Genomic DNA, 20,108 nt, shown 5'->3' on the forward strand with positions numbered 1-20,108 from the left:
CATCCTTGCAGAATATGACCTGTCTACAACCAATTATAACTGTTGTGGCATTATTAGGCCTGCTGCTGTACCTGGGTACAGCACAACCTGGGCAATCACAATCTGAAGGAGGGATCCTGGCTCCTTTATCCAAGAAACCAATTGCAGCACCCATACCTCTGGCCTTTTGCTTTTCATAGATGAAAGAGTCCATTTGGCTTGTAGTTCCAATTCATTCCATCAGGCCTTTCTATAACACCCCATATTTTCAATAACAGATTTTTTTAAAAGTTACACACAAGAACTCAACAGGTCAGACAGCACCGATGGAAAGGAATAGAGTCGACATTTCAACATGTAATTTGATTCTCTCTGGAGGATTATGATGGCCCCCAGCAGAGTGAGCATAGCTTGGTGACAGTTGTGTCACAGGTGGACTGTTGGAGCAGTTAATTTATGCCAGGTTCACATTTACATAGAAAGAGTGCTTGTTGGCTCTGGGCTTATACTTACAGAGTTTATGATTGGGGGGGGGGAGGGGAAAGAGAAAAAGTGGAATCTCATTGAAAGTCCTGCAGAGAATGTTTCCTACAGTGGGGGGAATCTAGGATTAGGGAGCACAATCTCAGAATGCAAGGATGTCTCTTTAAAAAAGATGAGAAGGAATTTATTTAGCCAGAGGCTGCTGAATCTGGAATGCATTGCCATTAACGGCTGTGGAGGCCGAGTGATTGGGTGTAATTAAAGAGGAGGTTGACAGGTTTAGTAAGGATGTCATAGGTTATGGGGAGAAGGAAAGGGAATGGGGCTGAAAGGGATAATAAAACAGGCAATATTGGATAGCAAAGCATACAATGGGCCAATTGGGCTAATTCTGCTCCAAAGTCTTATGCCTAAAATAGTCATACCTCAGAGTCCACCTACTACTGTGTCCATGTATAAATGGAAAGTGCAAGTTCACGGATACTCTACCAAGAAGGGCTGTTTTAATTCTTTGATAACATCCATTCAGTGACTCATGCTGGTGATATTTATCATACTTCAACAACAGTATTTTATAAGAGCAACCTTTATTATAAGTTGCATTATAAATGCTATGACTTTGCAGTATTTAAATACTGCTTAGGACATTTGTGATTATTTTACATTTTACTTTGAAACTGACAGGATGGAGGTTGGCCATTTAGAACAGTTCCAGTGGTGAGTGCGGATCTGTTGGGCGCTGGACTGAAAATGATCACTTCTTCCACTCGTTCTTCTCATAATCCCATTTGGAGGCAAATCCCTCGATAGGATTTATTTGCATGTCCAACATTCTCTTGGCTTGCTTTTCCTGCCACTCCAAGCTGAAGGTTTGTGGTTGATCAGGATAAACTGAATGATAAACAGGAAAGTGTAATTAATCCATAGCAAGAATCGCACAGCTTTCACCCAACACCATCACCCGCCAGCCACCGAAGAAATGGGAAAGAGCTACCATTCCAGGAAGATCTATTAAATGAGATCACTGGAAGCATTTTGGGGGAGAAGTATTTTTTTTTTAAAAAATAAGTTAGGCTACAGAAAGTTTGCAGAGACTGGAGCAGCCCTGATGTCAGGTGATCATTTCTCAGGACAGGTACAGGTCAATGGGACTAGGCATGACAAGATGGGCCAAAGTACCTGTTTGTGCTGTCATGCTGTACATATCTAAGGAATCAGTGATATGTAAGTTAATGTTGGACTGGCATGGGGAAGAAATAGCCTGACACACAAAAACTAGTTCAATTTACACATAAGCAGTTTGCCAAGAATGCCTTGCTTTGTTTTGGATGTAACAGGTCCAGTATTTTGCTCTTACAACAATGGTTACAACTCAGAATGGGGCCAAACATACTTTTGCTCCAATACACAGGATTATAAGTGGCTTCAGAGGGTTGTACGCTTAGCCATTCACCATCATTGAGGACCCTTGCCCTCCAGGACATCCCTCTTCCCATTACTACCATCACGGAGATGGTACAGTAGCCCAAAAATCCACACTCAACAGCTTCTTCCACTCTGCCATCAGATCTCCAAATAGTTTATGAACACTACTTCGTATTTCTCTTTTGCACTTTACTTTTATGCTAACTTGTTATGCCTGCACTGAACTTGTTTCACAAAACAAATTTCATGACTAATCTAAGTGCAATAAACCTGATTCTTGATATGCTAAGAGAGTAAATGAGGACAAAAGACAAAACTCACACCCGCTTTGCAATTTAAAGCACTTGCAACGATCTAATGATCTGAAGTATGAACAGTTTCTCCCTGTACAATTACTGCCCAACCCAAGTATCTCTAATTTTCAGCACTGGCAGCATTTTCTTGGCCTGAGTCACATTGGTGCCAGCCACAGTAAATAAGCCAAGGGAGAATGTCAGAGCCATAGCCTTCGTCTTAAGCATTTGTAAACAGTAAGAGCAACAATGGCAAGGATGATCCAACCTACAAATGCCCCTCAATTCCCAGTCCCCTGTCAGAGGCTAATAACATGGCAGTGAGAACAACAGCAGTTAAAAGTAATGTTAGATAGAGGTCTTAACCAGACACGGTTAGCTTCTACCAGTGTGTGGAACCAGAATAACAACATTAATATGCAAGGTGTTTTACAGGCCACCAGTTAACACAGGAGTAAATGTGAAGATATAACAGCAGGAATTGCTAACTAAATGCCCACCAGCCAAATTTGTGGGTTGGAAACCTAGATTAAATGAAGCAATCTTGAATGGAATGTTTAGACAACAGGCCCATTGACAACAAATGACAGCCCCAAAGGGAACGTGCTGAGGTCAAAAGCACATATTGTTCCACCCCCTGGCCTTGCCACTAAGGCTTGTGTGAATGGTGAGTGGGGGTGGGGGGGGGGGGGGGGGGGGGAAAGAGCAGCTACACATCAGACCTGGCCATTCACCTTTACACCAGCCTTGGCTGGCAGCTGCAGTGCCCTCATTATTGGAAAGAAGTCACTAATCTTCATTTAAGTGGTGAGATTAGACATTCCGTTTGCTAATTTCATTTCAGAGTTTTCACAATTTTAGAGCCAGTTAAGGATACCAAATCAATGGTTTGAGAAAGGAGCCACAGCACCCTGTAGTTGGCAATGCACAGGAGCTACTGCAGGTGCCAACTGCGATCAGTGATGATCCAATCATTGTAGGAAACTGCACTGTAATGTTTGTTAACACCAACAACCTGCCTAACCTCTAGGCAGAACACAACCCAAGCAGTTTAGAGAATTTCAATTCCATGGTGTATGAACGAACATAGGGTATGCCCAGGCAATATAGAAATTTAATCAACGATAGTTAATCTGGTCATTTTCAATCTTGAATTAGCCAGAATCAATGGTGACACTTGAAGAGACATAGAGCAATACTGAGAGATATACAAATGAGAACCAGACACTTGGCAAAAAAACAGCCGTCATGAGAAAACCAGCAGTAAGTTCATTACCAGACAGTGTCACCTGACTATGTAACAAGTCATCACGAGACACTGTGTTGCTGCACAGCACTCATGCAATAGAGAGGCTAAAAAAGCAAAACTACTAGAAACATCACAAGACAGGCAGCATCTGTGAACAGAGAGTTAATGTTTCAGACCTTTACATCTAGGGCATGCTGTCTTCTCATTATCATCAGTGAGGAAGTACAGGACCCTGAAGACACACACTCAATGCTTTAACAATTGTTTCATCTCTACCATACGACTTTTGAACATTCAATAAACCAAATCTCACTATTCCTCTTGCACTACTTATTGTTATTGCAAATTAGTAATTTGTCATGTTTGCATTATATTGTTGCCACAAAACAGCAAATTCCATGGCTTTTATCAGTGAGAATAAACCCAATTATAATCTGAGACACTTCGCTAGAATTTCCAGATGATACCAAGACTGGGGGTGCAGTCAACAACAAGGAAGACTGTAACAGCTTGCAGTGGGATCTGGACCAGCTGGAAAAATGGTAGATGGAATTTAAAGAAAGTTGTAAAGAAAGCTTTTGGCACATTGGCCTTCATAAATCAAAATAATGAGTATAGGAGATGGAATGTTATGTTGAAGTTCTACAAGACATTGGTGAGGCCTAATTTGAAGTATTGTGTACAGTTTTGGTCATGTACCTACAGGAAAGATGCAAATAAGGTTTAAAAAAATACAGAACATTTACAAGGATGTTGCTGGGTTGGAGGGAGTGAGTTTTAAGGAAAGGATAGGACTTTATTCCTTGGAACACAAGACTGGGAGGAGACTTGATAGAGGTATACAAAATTATGGGGGGTATAGATAGGGTAAATAAATGCAAACAGGCTTTTTTCACTGAGGTTGGGTGGGACAACAACTAGAGGTCATGGGTTACAGGTGAAAAGTTTAAGGGAATATGAAGGGAATCTTCTTCATTCAGAGGGTTGTGAGAGTGTAGAATGGGCTGCCAGCGCAAGTGGTGCATGCGAGCTTGATTTCACTGTTTAAGCGAAGTTTGGATAGGTACACAGACAGTCGGGGTTTGGAGGGTTACAGTCCCAGTGCAGGTCAATGGGAGTAGGAATTCAAATGGTTCAGCAAAGACTAGATAAGCCAAAGAGCCTCTTTCTGTGCTGTTCTGTTCTTCAAGTCTACACGGGACGCTGGGTGACAGCCTGGCCAGGAAAGCACTGGAATACTAAGTTTTATGGTGAAGGTTTTAGAAAGAAAGGAGTCGGAGCAATACAATACTGAAACAGGCCCTTTGGCTCATCTAGTCCACGGAAGAACTATTATTCTGCTTTCTCCCATCAATCTGCATCTGGACCAAAGTACTCCAAACCCTCCCATCTATATACCTATCCAAACTTCTCTTAAATGTTGAAATAGAATCCACATCCACCACTTCCACTGCAGCTCATTCTACACGCACGCCACCCAAGTGAAGAGGTTCCCTTCAACAATTCACCTTTCACCCTTACTTCTAACCTCTAGTTCTAGTTTCACCCAACCTCAGTGGGAAAAACCTCACTCTCCTATGCTCCAAAGGAATAAAGTCCTAACCTATTCAGTCTTTCCCTACAACTCAGGTCCTCAAGTCCCAGCAACATCCTTGTAAATTTTCTCTGTACTATTTCAATTTATTGATATCTTTCCTACAAGTAGGTGACCAGAACAACACACAATACTCCAACTTGGGTCTCACCAATATCCTATACATCCTCAACATCCCAACCCCTGTACTTGATACTTTGATTAATGAAGGCCAATGTGCCATTTCATTTTCCAATTTTCAGCCAATTTTTCTAGATCCCACTGCATGCTTTGACAGCCTTCCTCACTGTCCACTATGCCCCAACTCTTGGTGTCATCCACAAATTTGCTGATCTGATTTACATTACCACCCAGACTGTTGACAGAGGTGACAAAACAGAAAATGGACCCAGCATGGATCTCTGCAACATACCACTGGTCACAGGCCTCCAGACAGAGCCTGGACAGGATTGATGGGCGATGCTGTAAGTATGGACGACAACAGTGTCGATAATGAGAATGGCTTGGTTCTGAATTGAATAGAATACCAAGCTACCAAAGAGTTTGGTTCAACTGTGTTTTGGGGGATGGTCTAGACTCTAAGTTTACTAGAGAATCAATGGGGTTTGTGGCCAAAAAATAATGGCTTTTGTTTATTCCAAATTTTACTTCACGAATATTTCTGCAGATTTAGAACTGGACATTAGCAAGGCAGTTTAACAATAAAGGAGGGGTCTTTCTAGATCCATGTGGAAACAGTCAGTCTTTGGTGGTGTTAGGGGACAGGATACACAGGATTACTAGCACAGCAACAAAGAATACATGGGGCACAGTGTCTTCGAGGGGACTCTCCCATGACAATCTCCCTCACCCCCCTGATCTGATCAATTAATTACAGTTCTTGTAGTTAAGTAGGAAAAACTGAAGTTTCTCCTTCACTCACCAGGATGATACTATTATCAATGACAAAACAACCAGATCAGTGAGAGGCTGGTTGAAAGAAGAGCCACGCTGCCTTTAAACAAGAAATTATTTGCGCCCACTGAGGAACTCCCTTGGTTTACAAGCAGAGCTTTGACAATGCCTGGATTCTGTGCCAAAGTGGGGCTTCAGTTCACGATCTCAGTTGAGAGTGAGCAAGCACTTTCAACTATACACTGATTAGACATCCTCAAACAGAAACTGAAGAGCACTCAATCCCAAACCACAGGCAGATTCTGAAGCCACAGTTGGCAGCTGTCAGCGCCATACATGGCCTAGTGCTTGAACCTGTCACCAAGCAAGTCAGAGTGAAAAATTCTACTTCTCCCAATTAATCTTGAAATCTGTAAAGTCTGCTTACGGCAGAAGGGGGCCCACTCACCGTAGTGCCGCTGCCACAACACGATCAGGCCAGCGACTCCGATGAAAACAAACACACCACCTATCACGGACTTCCACTCATTGCTCACTTTGTTCATCTCCGTATAGGTCTGGTTGAAAGCAATACGATACACTAAAGTAAAACAAAAACAGTCAGTCAGTAATGAATCAACTGAATTGAAACCCTCCTCTTCGTGACTAATTAGTTTTTTGGGATAAAAAAGATCCATTTTCTGAACTGCAAAGAACTGTGAGGATTCAAGGGGCCATTGTCAGTCTTTAAAAATCATTATAAGTTTGAGGTCGTTCCTCAACACGGCTCCCTGCTGTTTCACTGATGGACCCAACCTTACCCAAGGCTTCCCTCCCTCCCAGGAGAAACTGCACAATTTGGTGTGTGAAGTCTCCCCATCTTCCCTAACCCAGAAACGATAATGACATCACCAACAGACCCACAACTGAGTCATAAAAACAGTTTAGCCTGCTCATCTGATGCACTGTTGAATCCTGCTGAGATCAAGGGACCAGGCGATTTCTGAGCCTTTATAATCTGGGGATGTTGCAACTCTGGGTCCCAGTGGGCACGCCAACACACTCCAGAACTGAACATTAGCTTCATTCTCAACTGCAGTTTAGGCATCTGCTCTACCCAGGATAGGCAGAATGACCCTCCCCACATTTGTGGAGTGAATCTCAAGTCATTTGCCACGTGGCTCAGCTTCTCTTACATGCGACTTTCTCTTCATTGGTCAGATCTGTCCACGAGCTCTTCTCTTTTTCTTTCAGGGCCTTCTGCTCTGCACTCAACTTTGTAAAGTAGGGAATATCGGGGAGTGGTGTATCCTTCCTGTCACAGTACATCGGCAGTGACATGTCTTCCTGTTTAACAATCTCTGAAATAATAATGTGCAAAGATGTTAGTGTACCATACACAGCAAGTCCCACCCTCTATCTAACAGTCTATGGTGGTCTCGTCTCATTCTCTGTTACTGTCTGCCTTGTGCTCTGTGTTTCTTCCATCCACAGACTATAATTGTTCCAACCACGATCCCATCCTGGAGGGAAACTGCACTGATGAACTGAAAACCTACCCCACTGGAGTAAGCAGAAGTGCTTTTTCAAATACAGCAGGCCCTCAGTATCCTTGGATTCAACCAACCGCGGATCGAAAATATTCCAAAAAAGTTCCAAAAAGCAAAACATGAATTTGCCGCGCATCGAGTACAATGCTGAATCCACGCGAATGAACTGATGTGTAGGCATGCCCTGCTCTAACCTCCCGCCATTTCACAGATCCTCAGTCTCTCTCCAGCATTGTTTGCCTCCCATCTCGTTCATTTGCTACTTGTGTTGTGAGTGAGAGGAAGGAGTTTAAGGCTAGTAAGGGATAGCTAGCTAGCTATGTAAAGTGCTACAGCCTCAAGAACTTTAAGATCACTGGAGAATCGGCATTGGCTGATGCTGAGGCAGCATCAGTGTTCCCAGAAGAGCTACGATGGTTGCGTCTGTACTGAACATGTGCAGGCTTTCTTTCTTGTCATTATTCCCTAAACAATACAGTATAACAACTATTTACATAGCATTTACATTGTATTAGATATAAATAATCTAGAGATGATTTAAAATATATGGGAGAATGCGCGTATGTTATATGCAAATACCATGCCATTTTATATAAGGGACTTGAGCATCCGTGGATTTTGGTATCCGCGGTGGATCCTGGAACCAATCCACCGCAGATACCAAGGGACAACTGTAATCATTCTATTAACTGTTTCTCTTCTATAGATGCTGTCTGACCTACCAAGTATTTCCAGCATTTTCTGTTTTACTTCTGATTTCCAAAATTAACACTTTTACATACACAAATTATTTTAGAATTTGTAATAGGGCAGCTGAAGCTTTACTTTGTGTCCACTCTGTCCTGTAACTGGGCAGTGCTGTACCTTCATAGCTCTGTATTACTAATGACATGTTGCTCCACAGTAAAAATACCCCTCACTGAACTCAAATTGTAAATGAAAGCAAGTGTAGACCTTGGAAAAGTAGATGTTCTGGAGGTAGACTTGCTTCAATCAGGCGTATAGGAAGGGGGTAAAATCAAAGCCAGCACTCCAACAGCTGATCGCAGGGTGATATTCAGTATTTATCAGGATTAGTCACAACAAAGTGTATCGCCAAGTGGTGGCCACATCTGTCAAGAGTGAATCAGGTAAGCTGCCCTTCCCTGGCACTGGTCTGACTTTCCCACATTCAGTTACCAGATCATAAGACAGAACAGCAGATCAGGCCATTCAGCCCATCTGTTATCTGATTATGGCTGATTTACTCCCCCCCCAACCTCGTACTCCTGCTTTCTTCCTGTAACCTTTGACACCCTTCCCAATCAAGAACCTATCATCCTCTGCTTTAAATATAGCCTATGGCTCAGACCCCACAGTCATTTGTGGTAATGAATTCCACAGATTCACCATATTCTCATAGTTCAAAGTAAATTTATTATCACATTTGCTACCATATACTACCCCGAGATTCATCTTCTCGCAGGCATTCACAGCAAATACAAAGAAACACAACACAATCAATTTTAAAAGATTGCAAAAGCAGACAACCAACTTGCAAAATACAATAAATTGTGTAAATACAAAAAAAAGCTAATAATAAATATTGAGAGCGTGAGCTATAGACTCCAAGGTGAGTCCAAAGGTTGTGGAATCAGTTCAGTGTTGGGGAGGAGTGAAGTTATCCACTTATAGTTCAGCAGCCTGATGGTTGAGGGGGAAGAACTGTTCCTGAACCTGCTGGTATGCTTCTTGGAGCTTCTATACCTCTTTCCCGAAGGCTGCAGTGAGAAGAGAGCATGGCCTCTTCTAATCAACACGTACAAACAAGCTGGAGGAACTCAGCAGGTCGGGCAGCATCCGTGGAAATGAGCAGTCAACATTTCGGGCTGAGACCCTTCGTCAGGACTGAAGAGGGAGGGGGCAGGGGTCCTATAAAGAAAGTGGGGGAAGGGTGGGAAGAAGGCTGGTAGGTACCAGGTGAAAACCAGCAAGAGGAAAGATCAAGGGGTAGGGGAGGGGATAGGCAGGAAAGGTGAAGAGGGAATGTAAAGGGAAAGCACTATGTGTATTAGCAAAAGGCAGAATCATGGGAGAGGTGATAGGCAGCTGGAGGAGGAGGCAGAATGAAACTGGGATGGGGGAAGGGAGAGAGAGAGAGGGAATTACAGAAGTTGGAGAATTCAATATTCATGCCAAGGGGCTGGAGACTGGTGGGGTCTGGCCTCCTCTGGATCCAGCATAGTATCCTCTGCAACTTCCGCCACCTTCAACAGGACCCTACCACTAAGCACATCTTTCCCTCTCTACCCCTCTCCACTTTTCGCAGGGATCGTTTCCTCTGCGACTGCTTGGTCCACACGTCCCTCCCCACAGATCTCCCACCGGGCACTTATCCCTGCAATGGTGCTACACCTGTCCCTGCACCTCTCTTACCACCATTCAGGGCCCTAAACAGTCCTTCCAGGTGAGGCAGCACTTCACTTGTGAGTCTGTTGGGGTCATCTATTGCATCTGGTGCTCCCGGAATAGCCTCCTCTACATTGGTGAGACCCAACACAGATTGGGGGACCACTTCGTCGAGCACCTCCGCTCCGTCCGCCACAACAGACAGGATCTCCTGGTTGCCACCCACTTAAACTCTGCTTCACATTCCCATTTGGATATGTCCATACATGGCCTCCTCTACTGCCATGATGAGGCCAAACTCAGGTTGGAGAAGCAACACCTCATATACCGCCGTCTGGGTAGTCTCCAGCCCCTTGGTATGAACATCGAATTCTCCAACTTCCGGTAATTCCCTCCCTCTCCCTCCCCCCATCCCACTTTCACTCTGCCTCTTCCTCCAGCTGCCTCTCATGATTCTGCCTTTTTCTACTACCCATAGTGCTTTCCCCTTACATTCCTTCTTCACCTTTCCTGCCTATCCCCTCCCCTACCCCTTGATCTTTCCTCTTATTGGTTTTTCACCTGGCACCTACCAGCCTTCTCCTTCCCACCCTCTCCGCACCTTCTTTAGAGTCCCTGCCCCCTCCCTCTTCAGTCTCAGCCCAAAATGTTGACTGCTTGTTTCCACCCGATCTGCTGAGTTCCTCCAGCTTGTTTGTACATGTTGCTTTGACCCCAGCATCTGCAGCATACTTTGTGTTTATGGTCTCTTCTAAGTTTGATGACTGAGTGGAAAAGCAAATTATGCAGTGGCTGCAGAAAGATGTAGACAAGTTGAGTAAGTGGGCAAGAGATTGTCAGACGGGAGTCCACGGTGATAAATGTGAAGACATCCACTTTAGAACAAAAAGTAGATCAAATATTTAAATTGTGAAATACTGTTGTAGCATACTTTTGCAGAGGGACTTGGGAGTGCTTGTGTATGAATTATAAAAGCTTGGTTGTCAGTATGGCAAACAGATTTTTTCCTTTTTAGTATTTAGAGATACAGCACAGTTAACAGGCACTTCTGGCCCAATAAGTCCGTCCTGCCACATTTCACTTACTAACCCGCACATCTTTGGAATGTGGGAGGAAAACAGAGCACCCGGAGAAAACCCACTCAGTCACAGGGAGAATGTACAAACTGTTTAGACAGGTCCAGGCACTGTAGTAGAGTTACACTAACCACAAGGCTACCGTTGGCCTCCACTGCTGGAGAGACTGAACTTAAGAGCAGGGGGTTATGCTGCAACTGTACAGGGTTCTGGTGAAATCTCATTTTGGGAGTATTATGTGCAATTCTGGTCTGAGTTTCGAGGACAGATATACTGGTATTGGAAGTGATGCAGAGAGCAGCAGATTTGTGCAATTCTTCACCCAGGAAAGCAGCAAAGGCCACGTCATTAAATACATTGAAGACACAGATAGATTTTTGCACAGGAGATAAGGCAATTATGGAGAAAGGGCAGGTAGGCGGAGGTGGATTAGCCCTGATCATAATTAATGTGCAGCAGGCTCAACTGGGCATATGGCTACTCTACTCACTGAGTGAACCACAAACAATCACAACCCTGCAGTTTTATCACCCTAATTCATCCCATAGTTCCATCCCTTTTTGCTGTGGTGTTCCATCCCTTTTTGCTATATTGTTTATTCACTACCTGAATGGCCCCATTGACTAGAGTATCTGTAACTTGCGGGTCTGGTCATACTCCAGTGACTCGAAATCAGTGGTGGTGTGGATGCAAGAGTGCTTACCATGTCCATGAACCGCTCGAACGCAAGCAGCTGATAATAGGCTCCGCGCCCTCAGGAGGTTAGCCCCTCGAAACACAGAAAGCCCCAACATCTGCAAACAGTACATTTGGTTACAGAGACAGGTCCATTCTAAGTACAACTGTGAAGAATTGAGTTTCAATGGGAATCGTTTAAAAGCTGATAGAGTGATGAATTTCGTTAATTTTCCTACTGGACAGCCAAGACTCTACAACTCTACTTCCCAAATATTGTTCATTGCTGAATCACATTTTTCATGAGACTTGTCCTTGGTGAGCTGTGAGCTTGCCCTTACAGACAACCACCACTATGGACACTGAACACTACAGCACAGCGCAGACCCTTCAACCCACAATGCTATGCCAACCTCTTAACCTACTCTAAGATCAATCTAACACTTCCCTCCCACGTAGCCCGCGTTTTCTTTCATCTATGAGTCTAAGTTTCTTAAACGGCCCTAACGTATCTGCCTCTACCACTCCAGCAGTGTGTGTTCCACACCCCCATCACTCGCTCTGTAAAAAAAAAAGGTACCTCTAACATCCTCCCACATACTTTCCTCTGATCACTTTAAAATCAGGTCTCCTCCCCATCCCCCCATGTTAGCCATTTCTGTCCTAGGTAAAAGTCTATGACTCTTATCATCTTGTACATCTCTATCAAGTCCCTTCTCATCCTCCTTCGCTCCAAAGAGGAAAAACCCTAGCTCACTCAACTTATCCTCATATGACATGTTCTCTAATCCAGCCAGCATGCTGATAAATCTCCTCTGCACCTCTAAAGGTGCATCCTTTCTATAATGAGGCAACCAGAAATGAACACAATATTCCAAGTATGGTCTAACCAGGTTTTTATAGACCTGCAATCTTTGCTGACCCAGATTTTTATCAATACCTTGTGAAAACCGACAAATTTCACTGTGCACTTCTCCTGCCGTGGGTCTTCCTAAGTTTGGGAGCAGACTGGTGACTGTACATGAAGTGTTAAATTTGAGTAGATAACGGAGGGAAATATGTTTGTCTAGAAAATGGAAGATGATTCTGCAGACGCACATATTGCCTGTTACTATCCCATGGGAACATTTTCGAGCAAGGGATCTTGAATGGTATAAAAAGAGGCCATTTCTTTGCAAGGGATAATCTTCTCTTCAGTTGGGTTGCAACCAGTGCCAAGAGACATAAACAAGGATAACTAGAAGCAGAGCAAAAGCTATTGGACACTTGTGCTTCTTTCCAGCAGAACATTGTGTAGATGATTTGGTGATGAGTATTATTTTTGTCTTTTTTACTGCACCATTAACCATTTTTTTCTTTTTTGTCTTTCATTTTACAATTGGCGCAGTTTGGCAGGATTCAGCACAATGTTCAACAAACAGAATGTGCCCACAGGTGGCAGGGCAGTCGGACAACACTGATGGGTTTTGGAAAATGGCCAATGTGTTACTTATGTTTAGCCCTCCTTCATGCTAGAGAGCCGAAATGGAGAGCAATAGTGGTGATATATCAGGTACACTAGCCACTTTGTTAAATGATGCAGGGTTTCCCCAAACAGGAGGAATGGCCACCAAGAACACCAGAATATCAGGTTAATGCAATGGGCTGACAAAGCCAAAACCCAGTAAACCACCAAGTTAGAAGGATCTGGCAAGGCTAAGGGATCAGGATCAGGATCCACATCCCATCAAAATAAGGGTGTTAGGGTTGGACCCCCGAAAGCTAGGACAGCAATACTTAGTCTGATACTGATACTTAGTGTGATGTCTCCTTCTTGCACTCACTTGCACAAAGAAATAGCCTTTTTTTATATACTCGTCAAAACCCCTTACTCTAATAGTTTCCCATGAAACAGTAACAGGCAGTATCAGCACCTGCAGAATTATCTTCCCTTTCCCAGACAAAGGCTTTTCTCCCAATTACCTACTCTCAGGGCTGCAGACTGTACTCACACTAAGTTTACAGCAATATTTTGAGAACTTTGAATGGATGTCCACCCTGGCACCCTAAACTCTGTCCTGTCAAGGGGAGCTTCCTGCTGTTTGCAGAACATTGTGCCAAGTCCTACCAACTGTATAATGAAAATATTATAAATATATTAAAAAATAAATATAGAAAAAGAAAAATGACTAATGAGCAAAGTTAAGATGGCGCTAAACGATGACTCCTTTCTTGCATCTTCAGAAACAGCTCTATTTCCATCTTTAGTATCTTTATTTATCCCTTTCAGTGTTCTTTTGATGACCCTGACCTGGAGCTGCATGTTGACTTCGGTCCTTTGCGGGAATGGGACCCTTTCTTGGGGTTCAGGACTGGCCGTTGTTCCGCCTTATTAGGGAGAAAGAATCTGCGGTATGTCGAATGCCAGGTGTAATGCAGGGTCTTTGGGGTAAATGCAAGTCTGTGTCTTTGCTATTGCTTTGCTCACACTTGAGTGCTTGGTGAGGGTGCCAACACTTGCTATTTTCTGCTGGTGGGAGGAGGGGGAATTACTGCTCGCTGCTGCTTACGCGCAGGAGGGAAGGGAGCTGGGTGGGGGGGAATTTGGGGTTCTTACATTTATTTGTTTATTATTCTTTGGGGCATTTCTCTGTTTCCTGGATATTTGCAAAGAAAAAGCATTTCAGGATGTATACTGTATACATTTCCCTGACATTAAATTGGACCTTTGAATTTGTGATTTAGAGAAAGAAACAAAACTAATACTTATCACCCAATCACTAAGCTACACTACACAATATTCTGCTGGAGGTAAGTACAAGTGTCCGACAGATTTTGCAGTCTCTGTGTCCTTGTCTCCATCTCTTAGCACTGGTCGCAACCCAACCAAAGAAAAGATTCGCCTTTGCACTAAGAAATTGCCCCTTTTTATACCCTTCAAGACCACTTTCGCAAATACTTTCCTGTGATATGGTACATGCACTTGCAGAATCATCTTCCCTTCCAGAGAAACATGTTTTTTCTCCATTATCTACTCTGAGCTGTAGACTAGTACTCAAGCTGTTTTCAAAACATTACCATAAACGGATTCCCTTATACTTTCTCAAAACATTCCCACATTGCAGACTAACACCATTTTGTCTGACAGACTTCTGACACATATTTCAGCAGATACCAAGGAGATATTATATTTAACTCTCTCCTTACACCTATAACAGGATATCCTACAAGTCTTGGTGTCACAGTCAACTTACCATCAATCACCTTCCCACTCCCTACATTTCATAAACACGAACTCAAGGAAATTTAAAAACACAAGAGAAAACAGAAAAGGTTAAACCCGACCGGTTCGGCCGTCTGGGACAACGTAACTGTACCAGAAAGCACAGTTAGTACCAAGTGAGACTCTTGCCCATTGACAAATGATCACGAGGTTCCCATCGGCTGCGACCTTGCCGTGGCTCAGCTGCTGCGAGTTCAGTTACCGCGCGCTGCAATTTCGTGCCCTGCAGCGAGGCCCAAACTCAGCACACCACAGCCCGGCGCACTCCCTCCCTTAGCCCACTTTACCTCTCCTCTACTCCTGTTCACCCGCTCTACACTAAACATACAGCAGTATATGCCCACGACGTAGTACCGACGTTTTAACCTACTGCGAATCAATGTAACACTTCCCTTCCGCATAGCCTTCCATTTTTCTTTCATCCATGTCCATATCAAATAGTTGATCAATGTATCTGCCCTCTCCTCCACGTTCCACGCAGTCTACAAAAAAACTACCCCGACACTCCCCACTCCCTCAAGTGCCTTAAAATTATACCCTCTCGTATTAGCCAATTCCGCCCCAGGGAAAAACGCCTGCTGCCCACTGTATCAATGTTTCTTGCTAATAATTGGCTCACCGGCAATTCTCCCTCATTTCCTCTCAGCTGCTCAAGCTCTCTCCCCTTCATCATCACCAACTTCCCCACCCAGTCTTTCCCTGGTTCCCTTCTTCCTCCAACCATTACTTTCACTTCCCTCCCCCGTCTAATCTCCCTCTCATCTTCTCCAAATCCCCTTTCCCAATTCTCTCACTGTTCGCTCCTCACTATCCTCAACTACTCTCCTTGACTCACTGCTACTCTAACTTGTATATTAAAGGAGAACCATTATTCAGGGGGGAGGGGAAGGAGCGCGTCCGATCTGACCTCCAGCGCTGCGGGCCTTGGCCGGGGTAGCTCCGCGATCCAGGAGCCAGTGGCGCAGGTCACAGTCGGCCGCTCCGACACAGCTCCGCCCGTGATTTAAACAAAGGAGGAAGGGGAGTGTAGGGTGAGGGGGTAGCAGCTCCAGGCTAAGCACCGAATTACCCTCCACTTACCGTACCTCTTCCTCTCCGGATGCACAGGCAGCGGGCGGGGCTAGCGCCGGGTCACCGTGGCATCATGGGAGCTGCCATCACAAACTTTTCCAAACTTCTTCAAACTTTTCTCTTCGGCACCCCTCCCACGGAACGACTCACCTCGCACTTCTTAACGCCACATTAGGAACCAATAATACTGAGGGAAGGGGTTCACGGTTTGTAGACCCTCCCCCACACGGCTGAACGTTCATCGAGCCGGTGTTGAACCAAGAGCGTGGGGCGGAGTCGGAACGCTGCCGCAGTCGCTGCGTCGGCTGCTTCGCCTTTCTCCGAGCTGCTGATGCTGTACAAACCCGGATGGGGACGGGATGGAGCTTGGGCTACATGGATCCATGCAGATCGACGCTCCCCCACTAACAATATAAAAAACACTCATTCACTTTCAGCTCATCTCCTAACCCGGCAGATTCGGGTGCTGAGGAATGTTAAATCAGAATCAACATAGCATTTAGTTTGCAGTCACTGTTGATAAATGGCTTGAGTAATGTTGAGAACCAACAGATTGTGAATTTAAAAAAACGGAAAATGGGAACACTCCCAAAATCAGTAGTGTCTTCCGTGGAAAGAAACAATTTAACGATCGTCATCCGTCCTGAAATGTTAAATCCAGTTTGTCTCTTCACAGGTGCTGCTTGTTTCTGAGGACATTTTCTGTCGTCCACGCAGCACCCCCCCCCCCCCACCCCGCCCAAATTTGATTGAGCAGAAACACTTTTTTTCCGTGCTTGAAGATAGCGCCACAAAGTCTTCCTATCTAGCTGAGCAGACAAATGGTTCGAGCTTTGCCTCCAATAATGCCATATTGCCTTCAATGCTTCTCAGGAGTAGATGTGCTGAAAGTGATTTTCTAACCATGCGAGGAACCCACTGATGTGTTGAGAGAATGTGGGTACATTTAGCTTTGGGGGTTATGTTTTTCCCCTGAAAATCCCAAATTTGGTTTAATCCTTCACCAAAGACCAACAAATTGCCCCAGATATGGAGTGGAATCTGTTTGTATTACGGCCTGCTATAGAGGCTCTAGAAAGAGGTTGTAAACTCAGCCAACTCCATCACGGGCAAAACTCTCACTACCATCAATGTCATCTTCACAAGAAGGGAGGTGGTACAGGAGCCTGAAGACCCACATTCAATGTCTTAGTAACAGCTGCTTCCCCTATGCCATCAGATTTCTGAGCAATCCATAAACACTACCTCACTATTCCTCTTTTGCCCTGTCTATTTACTTACTCTAACTTTCAGTTATTTGTCTTTCACTGCACTGCTTCCACAAAACAAGTTTCATGTCATTTGTCAGTGATAATTAAATTAGATGCAACTTTATTGTCATTATGCTGAGTACAGATAAAATGAAATGCAGTTAGCATCTAGCCAGAAGTGCCAAAGAACAGTGTTATTTACAAAATAACTGCAAATAATAAGTAAATGCTACAGTATACAGATATAAAAGTACGGAGACAGTGCAATATGGGTGCAACGCTGCTTGGCGCTGTGTTGTGAGGTTCAGCAGGGTCACAGCCTCAGGGAAGAAGCTCTTTCTGAGCCAGCTGATGCAGGAGCGGAGGCTCCTGTAGCGCCTACCGGATGGGAGGAGAGTAAAAAGTCCATGGTTAGGGTGAGATGCATCCTTGATAATGCTTTTCATACAGCCTAGGCAGTGTTTATGGTAGAGGTTCTCAATGGTGGGCAATTGGGTGCCCATAATAAACCTGATTCTAAAATTAATCTTGAATAATTGATGACAAGAGACACTGCAGATGCTGGGATAGATCAACACACAAAATGCTGATAAATGATCTTGGCCCCAAATGCAGACTGTTCATTATCCTTCATTGATGCTGCCTGACCTGCTGAGTTCCTCCAGCGGTTTCTGAGTTTCCAAATAATTGATTCTATTAAGTGAATATGAAGATGCATAATATTAATAGCCCTAGCATGAATCTGGTTCCCTAGTCCTTGATTATGAGCATTCATCAACTCCCATCTGAGGATGGAACATGCATTTCAGAACCTTGGAATGCTATTCCTGACCTAAACCTATTTCCAAAGACTCATTTTCATGTACATAACAAAGTGTATTCAGCTTAGCCAATCTGTTAGCTTCTGAAACCCTTGCAGTTTCATAATGTTCACCTGGCTATTCCCACATCTTCCATTTTCAAATTTGAGCTGATCTACTATTCTGGTGCCTGTGATCTGGTTGCTCTGTCCCTCTCATACATCACCACAGGACACTGATTTCCCAGTCAACAAACCAGTTTTCTAAAATGCCCATCCTTATGATCAAATCATTCAGTGAGAAAAGCATTAATTTGTCTCTAAAGCCTCTTACTCCTTGGTGTTAAGAAATGTGCCTCCTGCTACAAAGAGTGAGTTCTGGAGTTGCACAGAGTTACATAGCACAGAAACCTGCCTTTTCAGCCCCGTCATCCATGAGAATTTGAATGTCAGTCTGTGCTAATCCCATGAAGCCCAAAGCCTTCTCCTTCCTAATTACCTGTCCAAATGTCTTTCAAATATAATACAAATACCTTTTAAATAATAATAACAACATTGTTTCATTTAGCTGTATACATGTGTATATATTTGAACTTGAAAATTGTTGGAAGCTCTTTATGGAAAATCTTGCCCATGGGGGACCTTGCCAAAGGCCTTACTGAACTCCACATCAACCACATAATTTGAAGTGGTATCAAATACTATCTTTATATTAATTTTTCCTTTCAAAGTGAAACTTAATCCTCTCCTTCAATGTTTTCCAATAATGCTACCCCTAATAATTGACAAACTGAACTATATTACTCACATGAGAAGATCTGCAGATACTAGAAATCCAAAGCAACACACACAAAATGCTGGAGGAACTCAGCAGCCAGGCAGCATTTTTGAAAAGAGTAAACCCCTAAAGAGATTGAAGGGGGACATTTCAAGGCAGAAAAGGGATTGGGGTTTCCCCAAAGGCCCCACCCTTGGAAGATCCTCCTCGGGGTTTATAAGTGATAACTATTTCCAAAACGTGCACAAATGACTGTATGGCACTACATCCATCATCTGCTATCCCCACCCCGCCAGTGTCTCCTCGCTCTTCACCATTTTCCTGCACTGGGATCGTGCCGATCAGCCCTTCTGATGTGCCCCCGCCAGCAAAACATTGCCTGAGGGAAAGAGGGTGGAATTCACCCATGACTCTTCCATGGCCCCTGTCGCGGACTGCCCATTTCCCCCGTCCATCAGTAAGCGGTCAAATCATGGAATCCTTCCGCAGATGAGAAAAGATCTCTGGTGGGAGGGGAATCCCAAGCCCCCGAAGGGTGTCCGAGTATATGAGAACTGCTACTTCTGAACAGGGTGGGGATGTTCAGACGTGTATGTCTCGAATGACGTCACCTGCCTCTCCAAGCCCTGTAGGAAAAGGGAGTGTCACCCCACCAAGGGCCCCTTAGGGATCTCTTGCTCTTGCCATGAGACAAGGTGCCAGTCCCCGGCCCAGGGGGTGCAGCTTCTTTGTGGGGAGGGGAACCGCACCCACCTCCGAGTCAATGATCATGTATTCCTACGACCTAAATATCGTGGGGGCACCAAACGAGTGTATGCCTCTGCCGGTATATCAGAATGGAGTGATGCCATACACCAGTATGGTACATGGTACCAGTGCAACCATGTATACCCTCCCGGGGTATTTTTTCTTCTATAACAGCATTACCACCAACTTCCTGGAGTACCCATACCCTTCCTCGGTGGCCTATGGCACCCTCCTCCCTACCCACGGTCCCTTGCCCCGGAACTTGGGGTCCCTCAAGCCGCCCGCCTGGGAGGTACAAGAGAGAGGTCTCCCAGGAATTTTGTGTGGATTACCAAGTCCTGACCACCCTAACCGCAGGTCAGGTGGCCGGATACGGGGCAGCTGGTTTTTTCTCTTTGGGGGCATCAGGAGCCACTATGGCGGCCCACAATCGGAACTATCTGGCCTGTGGTCTCATGAGCCTTGGGAACGCCACCAGGGGAGCATTCAGAGTCATAACTGACAGCCTTAACCAACTGTGGCTCTTCTCCATGCAAAACCGCTATGCACTTGATTACCTCCTCGCCAGGGAGGGTGGGCTCTGTGCTATCGTAAAGGGCAAATGCATAATGGGGCT

General features: G+C 44.6%; 1 protein-coding gene across 3 annotated transcripts; it reads right to left on the reverse strand.

Annotated features, from left to right (window-relative positions):
• Positions 1-1,032: 1,032 nt before the first annotated feature.
• On the reverse strand, positions 1,033-16,055 carry LOC132399722 (cytochrome c oxidase subunit 4 isoform 1, mitochondrial-like). 3 transcript variants are annotated; one of them, XM_059980400.1, is made up of 5 exons: positions 15,928-16,055; positions 11,614-11,704; positions 7,093-7,257; positions 6,366-6,497; positions 1,033-1,353 (listed from the first exon to the last, which is right to left on the reverse strand). In XM_059980400.1, the coding sequence occupies exons 2-5, from the start codon at positions 11,702-11,704 to the stop codon at positions 1,217-1,219; spliced, it is 525 nt and encodes a 174-aa protein (XP_059836383.1). In that variant the 5' UTR covers positions 15,928-16,055; the 3' UTR covers positions 1,033-1,216. The 3 variants fall into 3 exon arrangements, with proteins under 3 accessions (XP_059836383.1, XP_059836384.1, XP_059836386.1); XM_059980401.1 differs by having other exon boundaries at positions 15,933-15,995; XM_059980403.1 differs by lacking the exon at positions 15,928-16,055 and adding an exon at positions 15,755-15,903.
• Positions 16,056-20,108: the final 4,053 nt, after the last annotated feature.

This window comes from Hypanus sabinus, chromosome 9 (assembly GCF_030144855.1).
Source record: "Hypanus sabinus isolate sHypSab1 chromosome 9, sHypSab1.hap1, whole genome shotgun sequence".
Lineage (NCBI taxonomy): Eukaryota > Metazoa > Chordata > Chondrichthyes > Myliobatiformes > Dasyatidae > Hypanus > Hypanus sabinus.